The sequence below is a fragment of the Microtus oregoni genome, unplaced genomic scaffold (assembly GCF_018167655.1).
Source record: "Microtus oregoni isolate MIOR12 unplaced genomic scaffold, Mior012 000010F_ref0000083, whole genome shotgun sequence".
Classification (NCBI taxonomy): domain Eukaryota; kingdom Metazoa; phylum Chordata; class Mammalia; order Rodentia; family Cricetidae; genus Microtus; species Microtus oregoni.
In genome coordinates this window covers 13,323,704-13,334,390 of record NW_024543069.1, presented here as the reverse complement: position 1 = coordinate 13,334,390, position 10,687 = coordinate 13,323,704, and the positions used below count along the sequence as shown (strand labels likewise).

Genomic DNA, 10,687 nt, shown 5'->3' with positions numbered 1-10,687 from the left:
GAAGGGTAGACCTCATTACCGAGACCTCTCCTGGCCACTGGGAGAGGGAATGAAAACAGTTTCTTCTTTTTCCTCACATCTTCCCTTACATTGCTATAACCATTTTAGTTTCTTTTCTTTTTTTTTTTTGTTATTGAGGCTTATTTGCTTTTTCAAGGAATGCACTCACAGGGTGGAGGTGCAGAACAGATGGCTCAGTTGGTAAAGCACTTGCTTTGTGAGCATGAGGGCCAGAGTTCAAATCCCCAGCACCCACATAGAGAGTTGAGTGCAGTGGCAGAAGCCTATAATCTTAGTGTGGAGAGGTGGAGACAGGAGGATCCTGGGAACTCACTGGCTAGTTAGTCTTGTTGGACAGGTGAGCTCCAGGTCCAGCGATAAACCTGTCTCAAAAGATGACGTGGAGAGTGACATGGGAATACTGCTGACACTGACCTCCAGACTCCATGTACACATACATATCTGCATGTGCGTGCACACACATGAACACATGAACACAGATAGCCTCCAATATAGCCACCAAATAATAGACCTATTTATTTACTTGGCACTCGGTACTATACCTGTTGAATATTGTGTGGACAAAGGGCTCTTTGAAGTTTCAAACAGCTGAAAGATTATCTTCCTTAATCCAAAGGTTACACTCTAGGGGAACAAAAGTTTTTAGAATAAGAAAATCGATCTCAAACTCACAGAGGAGTATGAATTTTCTTAAAATTATGTTGCCAAATATGAAAGGAAGAGAGTTGTTTTCAATCATCTTTGGTGACTGGTTAGTATTACACAGCAAAGTTTTCAGAAAGCTTTTAAGCTGATGACTGGGTAACTCAGCCTCATTTCAGCAATCTGCAAGTGAGTGACCTTCTACACATTCACAGGCCGAGCACATGCTCAACTAGTTTGTTGAATAAATCAATGAGCCAATGAATCACTGAACAACACAATCGGTATTGGAATTCTCCGTTTCTGTGCTCAGGACAGACATCACTAATCAATCGTGTCATTCTTGCCCTTCAAGCTCAAATTCAGAAAAAAAATTACTATCTAACTCTTTATATTCAAAGTGTGATCCACTGATAAATAACATCAGCTCAACCTGGGAATTTATTAGAAATGTACATTCTCTGACCAACTCAGATCTACTCTAGCAGAATATGGTGCTAGCAGGATGCTGGAGATTACATGTATATCAGAGCACGAGGAGCAACACTTTAGAAATAGATGCCAATAGGCAGTGAGATTGGCAAACAGGAGACGTCCTGGTACCAGCTCCCATTCTCCATTTCACTTGAACCTGAGGCCCGGCCTTGGCATCATTACATCCAATAAGCGGGATTTGCTTTTAGTGGAGTCAACAGAGAAATGCGCCATAGAGAAGACAAGTTTCGCGTGTCTCAAAAGAACAAAGAAAATCAGTTTATTGTCAAAGTGCAGCAAAGCATCTTGGGCTAGAAAGAACTTGAGCAAGCATGTGTAAGATGTGTAAATATCGGAGAAGGTGGCCATCTGTGTACAGGTCTGCGATGGGCTCCGGTTTAGAGCAGAACTCATCTCCAGAGAACGGATGTAAGCGAAAGGACAGAAAAGTAGTGCTGGTGGAGACGGGTGAGAACGAAAGTGTTTGTTGGCACAACAAGGCTAATGCAGTCAATAAAAGTGCAAAATCAGGCAGACAGATAGATGATAGATAGATAGATAGATAGATAGATAGATGATAGATAGACAATAGGTAGATATAGGAAAATAACGAAAACAAATTCCCACCCCCAAAAATCTTGAAATCTTGCCTTCAAAGTGTGTGTGTGTGTGTGTGTGTGTGTGTGTGTGTGTGAAACTTCAGAGGATAAAGCAAGATATTGGCTGTCTCATTCTGTCACACTCTCCTCTGGGTCCTTCACTGAACCTCAAACTCATTGTTTTTCTGCTATGGTGGCCAAGGAGCCCCAGTAATCCTTCTGTCTCTGGGGTTGCAGGCACAAGTGGCCATTTCTGGCTTTACGTATGGGAGTTAGGGAACCACATTCATGTCTTCACGCTTGTATAGCAAGCTTCTCTACCCACCGAACCACACCTTTGATCCTATTTCTTTATTTTTATTTAATACTTTAAAGCATGTATTATTTTATTCTATGAGTATGTGTGCACACCTGCGTGTATTTGTGTAGACCACATCCATGCAGAAGCCTGCAGGGGTCAGATGCAGAACTGAATTTCCTTGAACTGGAATTATAGGCAGTTGTGAACAATTGTGTGGGTGCTGGGAACCATCCTTGGCTCTTCTATAAGAGCAGCAAGTGCTCTTAATTGCTGAGCTATTTTTCATCCCCTCTTTGTCTTTTGATTCAGGGAACACATTGTGTACACAGACTATCCTTGAACTCACAGTGTTCCTGGCTCAGAGTGCTGGGCTTACAGGCACCGTGTTCAGCCTCGTCTAGAGACTACTAATTCCCTAGCCCACTCCACAAGTCCCTTTTTATGAGTGACCCCAAAGGCCCTTCTGAGGTCTGGGTAGATTTTTGCCCCTCAGCCCACAGCCTTGAGGGTATAATCAAGTGTGAGCATGCACTGCTCCAAGCAGTGGTCACTAGGCATCTGGAAGTCTGAAGAGAGAAAAGATTGTCTTCTGGGCACCCATGTCTTTGAGACCTCAGACCTCTCTGCACGGAAGCAGAGATGTGAAGAGTGGGGAGCTAGGCTAATGGAGGGGTACAGGTGCATTGGCTTCTCCATTGAAAGACTGCCTTTAATGAGGTTGCTGCCGGGAAGATCCTGTATCGTCCTAAGGGGAGTGACTCCATCACAATTTACAAACTTAATTAATTTTGCTGAAATTTTTAATTGAGGAAGTTGAGTGATGGACAGCTGAAAGCAGTGTATTTACTGCTACTTCAAGCATGCACACATGTCCAATAAATATTTCTACTCCCACTGCAGATGCTGGATTAATCAGAGTGCTCTATGGAGGGAAGAGATTAGACTCAGCCCCTGCTTTTAACAAACTTTGGGTTTTAGGAAAGATTATTTATCATGAGAGCCGTTCCTAGTATACTAAAACTAACCACCATGTGATTCTAGCATTTATAGCAACACCACACCGTGTCTGATATCGGGGTTTGTCTCTTTGTTGGTTCCTCAACTTTTCCACTCAGTTTTCATGTCCTCGAAGGTTAATCGACATTGACTACCGTTTATATGAGGAATTCCTTCATGAGTCTTAGTGGTGGCTTTGTGAGCCTTCAGTTCAGTTGAGTGAGAACTTTGATCGTCATTCTAGAAGGCTCTCTGGAAGCCTGGCACTTCATTGCAATCAGCACTGCCCCTGGCATTGTCAGGCATGGGGAAATTTGATGTTTCCCCTCTCTTTCTTCTTCATATGGCTTCATGTTCCATATGGACCCTCTCTTTGGATTCCAATAAGCAGTTTTCCCTTTTGCTAAGACATTATGTTGACAAAACAATAGCGACTTATTAGTGATGCCCTGATACCTCGGCTTGAGGTTGGGAAGTGTGGCTGCACCCTATTTACACACTGCTCTCCTTTTAGTGTTCAAATTGGGTGTGCACCGTGTTTCCCCGCACAGCAACCCTGTGAAATAAGCAGGAAGCTGCTGCTCACCACGCTGGTCCCTTCACACTGACAAGAGATTGGAGGCTAAATTGCAGTGTTAGGTGATGGGGGTAACTGAGCCCTTTCTATCCACAATCCCACCCTACACCAGCTGGCTCATCAGCCTGGCTTTGGAAGCTCTGTGTCCTCTGTGCTCTTTGCCACTCAAGAATCGGTGACCCTTTCAGACTCACCTTTATTCTGAGTTGTTAGTTGGCTGATCATTAAACTTTCACGAGCCAGGTCTTTGAGTCCCGTGGGTGGTGGCTGTACCAGGTTTTCATATCCATTGGTTCATTTTTCAGGACTTGGAAGAATTTTAACTTGCTGTTGTCACTTAAAGATATATGCATACGTAATACGGGGAGATTGAACCCATATTTATTGTTACATATTTACTATGAACAAACAGTAGGTAAGAACTCTATCACTGAGCTACATCCCGGCTCAGAAATATGTTTGTTCATAGTAAATATGTAACAATAAATATGGAGTGATATGCATGAGAGTATATTATACTATCTTGGGATTTTATGGCTGTTGTCAACACCTAGATCTGATACACAAAGCTAAGTTGGTAATAATTTTGCCAAGCTGTTGGTAACTTGGCAGTGTGTATTTGAGGACTTCAGATCGGTTTTCTCCTAGATAAATAGGGCATAGGGTGCAGCTGTCTGTCTATTGCTCTCTCCTAAGATTAATTCCTTATCCTTTGTCTCTTGAACCTAAGCAAGGACATCCACAGTTTTGGGGCATGGAACTTAACAGCACCATCCCAGCCTCCAGTCCACAGACTTAGGTATGGAGACCAGCCAGTACCTTGGCTGAGGTTTGGGTGGCATATCCCTAGCATATAGCAGTCCAGCCCTCAGCAGGGAAGGATCTGTGGTCGCTGCCTGCACTGCCTTGGTCTCTGGGTATGGGCTGGTAGCAGAAGCTGCCGGTTTCTGATCCCTTCTGGCTGAGATGGACAGTTCCCAACAGATCATTCATAAATACCCCACCCCCGGCCTCAGAACATCAAAGCTCTCCCAGACGGCAAGGACGAGTAGGAGCGTGCACTGTCCACACTGGCACAGATGCACACTCTTCAGGCTTGGAAAAAGACCTAGGCAGCCTTGGAGCTCACTTTCTGTAACGACCTTGATGAGTGGGGACTGCCAGGAACTGGCCAGGCAGCTGGAATGATTTAGCAGAACCACAGGATGCTCAGGCCTGCTAATCTTGCTGTGAGATCGGTGTTTTATGTGAATTTAAATCCACTTGTGATTCAGTATGTGTGGCATCGAACTGAAGCATCCCTGGTGGCCACTCTAGGGGTATAAGTGTGTGGCTGACATCTGCCAAGCAGCACTGGCGGGCGTTCTTCTCCAGTGCTGCTTTCTGCAAGTCTGAGAGCCCGGCCTTTTAAATCAGAGAGAACCATCAGGGAGAACAAAAGGTAATCTCCCCCTTTTGAGAGACTGGCCCTTCTGTTGTTCCATTAAGTGCCTGTCTTAAACATCTGAATGGCTTAAGTAAGTGGAGTGCATTTGTCTCCCTGTCTCTGTCCTCATTAGGCAGGATGAGCGCTGAACACACATAGGAGAATGTGTATGAGTGCGCGCACACACACACACACACACACACACACACACTGAAGGGCACAGCCCATGTCACTGTCTGTCATTCAAGATCTCTGTCATAAGATGTTCTAGGGCTCCAAAACCAGATATTGCTTCTTTGTAGAAAATATCCTTGGCTGGTTCCCGGGAACTTTAATTAAAATCTCAGCTGAAAAGAAAAGAAAGGAAGAAACCTCGCCCATGTTATTGCATTTTAGAAAGCGCAGATGCAAAACCGTGAGGTCAGGAAGCTGAGGATTTTGTTTGTTGGTGGGCTGCGAGTTGACTGTGAGGCAGATCAAAGGTTGCCTGGGCTGCTGGGATGAGGCTCAGGGGATTGTGCTTGGGAGAGATGGCCCCCTTAACGAGGGCCAGCCCGTCAGCCTGAGTCTCCAGATTTGAAGATAATTACCCAAAGCACGCACAGATTGTCTTCCTTTTGTGTCCTTGACATTGTCTGGGTCATTAGGAACAAAAACCTAAGAAGATTATCATGAACTAATTAGCACATTCATTTACCTTTTCCAGTTATTCATGGCACTATTTAACTTTCATCTCGGCACTAGATTGAGAGCCACAGGAGGGCATAGCCCACCCTTACTTTCCCTGCTGAGTATTCTTGGTCCCCTACCCCAGATTATGGTACTAGGCAAAAACCAAATTTTGTGCAAAGTCTGTAGGGTGCTGTGTTACCTTGGGTATGAGGAATGTGGAACAGACCTTTGTTCCTGCTTTCAAGAAGTCCACCAGCCGATAGGCATCAGAGGCAAGTGGGAATCTTATTGGGAATTTCCTTCTTGGGTAATTTAGGATGTATCATGCTCTTTGAAACGTGAACTTTATTGCTTATTTATTTTTGAGACAGGGTCTCCCATATCTTGCTGGGTTGGCCCCAAGCTTGCTACTTGAACTTGGATCCATTCATTTCTGCCTCCTGAATGCCGGAACTACAGGCTTACATCACCACTCTGGTTGATGTAGTGCACGTAAGCAGACCACCAGGGCTTCGCTTGTTCAGGCAAGTGCTCGATCAGCTGAGCTGCAGCCCTCGCCTGGGGCTTGCCTCGAGGCACAAGGCAACTACATAGAGAAGCCAGTCTTTTACCACAGGCCTGTCTGTCTCTAATATCTGTGCTGAACATTCCTGCTTTTAGTTATATCTTTTTGTTTCAATATTCCCCAGTGTTCTTAAAAGAAAGCAAAAGGAGTCAGAGAACCGTAATTTTTTAATAGTGTTATTACATAAGGTAGGTTTGTGTTTCATTCGATCACATGGTCTTTGTCTTCAAGACATCAAGGTTTGTTGGGAGCTGTGAACCCCTCATATCCTGAATTTCTTGTAAACAACTTGTTTTCCTCTGCTCTGAGACAGCCTGCAGCTGCTCTGAGCACAAGACCCTCAGAAGTTCCTGATGGCAGGGTAGTGGTTTTTGGTGAGTTTGGCTGGGGCATGGCTATCAGTTAAGGATCGCTATATAAGCTGCCCCTGGACACAATAAAAGGGGCATTCCCGTTTCCAAGGATGACCCGTGTCTCTGTCTGTGTGTCTTTGCGTGTTTAAATCTCCAGCCCCTTGCCCGATTTACGAACTACTTGGTAGCGCATAGAGCGCAGATGGGCGTGGTGTGCTACAAAGTTTGGAGTCTTCCCAGGTGAATAAAGTGATGTTCCTTGGCAAGGATGAAGGGACCCTCTGCTTTGAATTATCCTCATTCTCACGGCAGGGGTGCTGTGTGTGGGGTGGGGCGGGGTCTGACTTAAGGGGAGGGGTTGGCAGTCTGACCATCTGAGACTCGATGGCAAAATTCTCTTCCTTCATCTTGGAGGAACGACCTGAGTGATCTCTTACCGCCAGCAGTTAGCAGGAGGGTCCAGGGAAGACACACCTGTGAGGATTGAACCCATCTTCCCAAGCCCTTGCACTTATCTGGAGAGGATCTACAGGAGGCGTCCTGCAGCAGCTTGACTTCTTGCCGTTTGTGTGCCCCACCGAAGTTCTAAGATCTGCCACTCCCCCAATGCTCCCTGTAGTTGGGGCTGAGGGAGCTGCTGAAGCAAAGGACGGTGGGAGTTGACTGATCAATCACTGTTAATAGTGTGGACTCCTCAGTGCGCCCTTGGAGAAGTGAATAGGCTAGTTCTCTGAGTGTTGGGATCCTCACTTCTCAGGATCAAGGTTGTCGCCAAGCAGAATGAGTTGTTAGAACCGGGTACAGCTCTGCCACACATCCCATGTTCTTACCGCACGCTTGCCCTCTCGTGGACACAGAAGTGGCATATATTGGCTCTGTTGGAGGAGATTTCCGACATGTTTTGACTTCTAGGAATTAATTATGGACTTACAGCCTGTGCTCTTGCTTGACAGGGCAAAAGGGGGTGGAGGGTGGGTAGAGAGGCTGCGTAAACGAACCATGAGATTTAAGCTTTATTTTGCGTTCAGTTTTGGCTTCTAAATCTACTCAGGATTTTGCAGATTCAGGCTGTGGGTCAAACTAATTAAGTCTGGGACGTCTCCGTGGTAGGGTGACCCACAAGGACACAAAAGAATGGTCAGTTCAAGTAACCGCTGATTGAGTCTTGATGCTATGGGCTTTGCTCCTCTCTCCATGACTGGTGGGTTTTATCCCTGTGGTCTTCAGTTGCAGTTACCTCTGTGGCAGGTGGGAGAGGCTCCATTAGAATCATTTGGGGAGACTTTCGATGCACACATGCTGCTCTGCTTATCTCTTACCAACCCTAAGAGTCACCCCAAGACGGAGGAAGGGCTGGCTTTGAGCACCAACATTTCACAAGTAATTCCGTGATATGGGATTTCCCTCTGCATGCTGTGAGTATGCTTTATTGCCCTTGGTTAATAAAGAAGCTGCTTTAGGCCAATAGCTTAACAGAGTAAAGCTAGGCAGGAAGACTAAACTGATTGGTGGGAGAAAGAAGACGGAGTCAGGAGCAGCCATGTAGCTGCCACAGGAGCTCACTGAAACTTTGCTGGTAGGCCACAACCTCGTAGTGATGCGTAGATTAATGGAGATGGGTTAATTCAAGATATAAGAGCAAGCTAGCAATAAGCTTAAGCTATTGGCCAAACAGTGTTTTAATTAATACAGTTTTATATAATTATTTCGGGTCTGAGCAGCCGGGAATGTACAAGCCACCTCCACCAACAATTCCGGTGTCCTCTGCAGAGTTGACTCTGACAGTGGCAAACTCTAAAGGAAGGTCTTCCTATCATTCCATTTTGTACAGCACTGGGCATCTAACTCACTAGATATCTGTGGAATGAATGGCTGAAGAAAATGGTAGCGAAAGGAAATTAAAATCTCCTGGAAAATAAGGTGCACTGGGCTGCGAGGAGGATTAGAAGTGCCCCTAGGCAATGTGTGTTTATTGAACACACTTAAAGGTGAATCTAGCTTTCTTTAGCAGTCTTGGCCATGGACTCCTCCCTTATCAATAAACATACACACCAAGCTGCCCTTGACCTCAGGAGTTAAAATAAAAAATAACTTAATTGGTCACCATTAATTCCACTATAGATTTATTACTGGTAAGTGTGGCCTTGGAGAGAATTAAACCCACATTCAGCTGGGCATTCTATCGCAGAGCCTCTCAAAGATGCTCCTGCAGTAAAAACAAATAAGACTAGCCTCCCACCTGCTCCCTCCCACCGCACATCGATAGCATAGTCACTATCGAATCCAGCCAAATGGCCATTTGCAAGGCTGGATGGGTAGTTAAGCCACCCAGGCACAGTGTAATATGACAACATTCCTCATGGTAATATCATCCTCTGCTCATTACATTTGAATACAGATTGCCAGAACACAGTGCCTCCTGACCCTCCTCTCCGTCGGGGGTCGAGTTCTTCAGACAAGGTGAAGTTCAGGTACGCTCCTCAGAAATTATTAGCCTGTCTGGGAGCCTCACATTTCTGCCCGTAATTGTGGCTATATTTATAGGTGCGAGCCACCTGCCCGCTTAGGGCGTGTGCATAGCTGCATCTCTGGTGTGCCCCTCGGTGGTGAGGGTCCCTTCTTTATACTCGGTGTGCTGCAAACTCTGTGTCTAAATTCCACTCCTCGGCTGAGCTCCCGAGTGCTGAGTTTCTTCTCTACTTCGTGAAAAGCTGTGTATAAGCCTTTCAGCATTTTTTCTGTGCTAAACAGTCTTGGCTTTTCAGGAGAAACGAGAGCTCTCTAAGTAAACCCCTGCATTTGTATGTATAGAGTGCATATAAAAAGAAGCAATGAATCTTTTTTTTTTCCTACATAAAAGGAATTAGATTTTCCAGTTTACCTCTGCAGTGGGATTAATAAAACGTGCACCAAATAGCTGTGGAAGGATCCATTTGAAGTTTGTAAAGGCATCCAGGGAAGCTGGCTGAAGTAGCCTTTTAATATTTTCCCCCAACAACAATTTCTGTTAATGTTTTTATTCAGTACTGCTTCCTGAATGACTGCTTCAAATGAGCTCGCTGGTTACCTGCCCATTTCTGCGTGACTGAGCAAATTCGCTGGGAAATCCAAGTTTCTCTTCATTTCCATCAACTATCCATCTCCCAATTACAGAGAATTCATTCCTGCGTTGGAGACGAGCCAGAAGTTTGCCGGCTCGCTGTCTGTGGGCTGCCTTTTCCCTTCTCCTCTTTGAGGCTCTCTGATGCTTACAGCGAGCTCAACTCAAAGGTTTCCAGCTCACACTCTCTCCACATTCCCCCACAGCCACGTCGAGCTCTGTGTTTCTGAGGGAACACCGAGCGCCAGCCTCTGATTCGGTCTCCTGTTACCTGCAGGTGCTCTGGAAACTTCAAAATGCGACTGGTAACGTATTTGCTTCTCTAATGTGCCACTTTCGAGTGCATCAGATGCAGCTGCTTACCATTTTTTTTTCTAAAGATCTCTCTTTAGAATAACATGCATGCAAAAGCCTGTGAAAGGGGGCTTATAGAGCAGGGGATTAATTGCAGGTCTTGATGTGCGTGTGCATGCATGCTTGTTAACGCGGGCATGTGTGTAGAATATGGGTAATTTATGTGCACATACGTCTGTCTGATCAGGCGGATTTCACTAAAGGAGTCTTGTTGAAAGCAGTACTTTTTATGCGCAGCAGCCAGGTCTCCTAATCAGATCTGGAAACATCTTTACACACCAGCAGCAAGTACAAGAAAAATGCATTCTTAAACCCATGCAGAGGGCATGTGTTAGATAGCTATTTAAAAGCTTGCTTTCTTTAAAGAAATGAAACGCGCGTGTGTGTGTGTGTGTGTGTGTGTGTGTGTGTGTGTGTGTATGTAGGGGGAGGGGGCTCTGGGTTTGGAGGAATTGCAGACAAGAGTTACCTGGGCGGCTGCAGAACATTTCCAGCCCCTGTCTCCTGCCTTCTTAAAAGTCAGCAATCGCTAAGGGAAGAGACGTGGCTGTGCTCCGGCATAAGCCCAGGGGGGCATTGCGCTGCAGTGTTCAGCAGGCATTTTAGC

At 45.6% G+C, this 10,687-nt stretch overlaps 1 protein-coding gene across 1 annotated transcript in view; it reads left to right on the top strand.

The window, feature by feature from the left end:
• Positions 1–9,940: 9,940 nt before the first annotated feature.
• Positions 9,941–10,687, top strand: part of LOC121452801 (IQCJ-SCHIP1 readthrough transcript protein) — a 642,993-nt gene continuing 642,246 nt past the window's right edge. Inside the window, exon 1 of the mRNA XM_041659063.1 lies at positions 9,941–10,031. Coding sequence (XP_041514997.1) covers positions 10,023–10,031 — 9 coding nt within the window. The 5' untranslated portion in view covers positions 9,941–10,022. The remainder of the gene's footprint in view (positions 10,032–10,687) is intronic.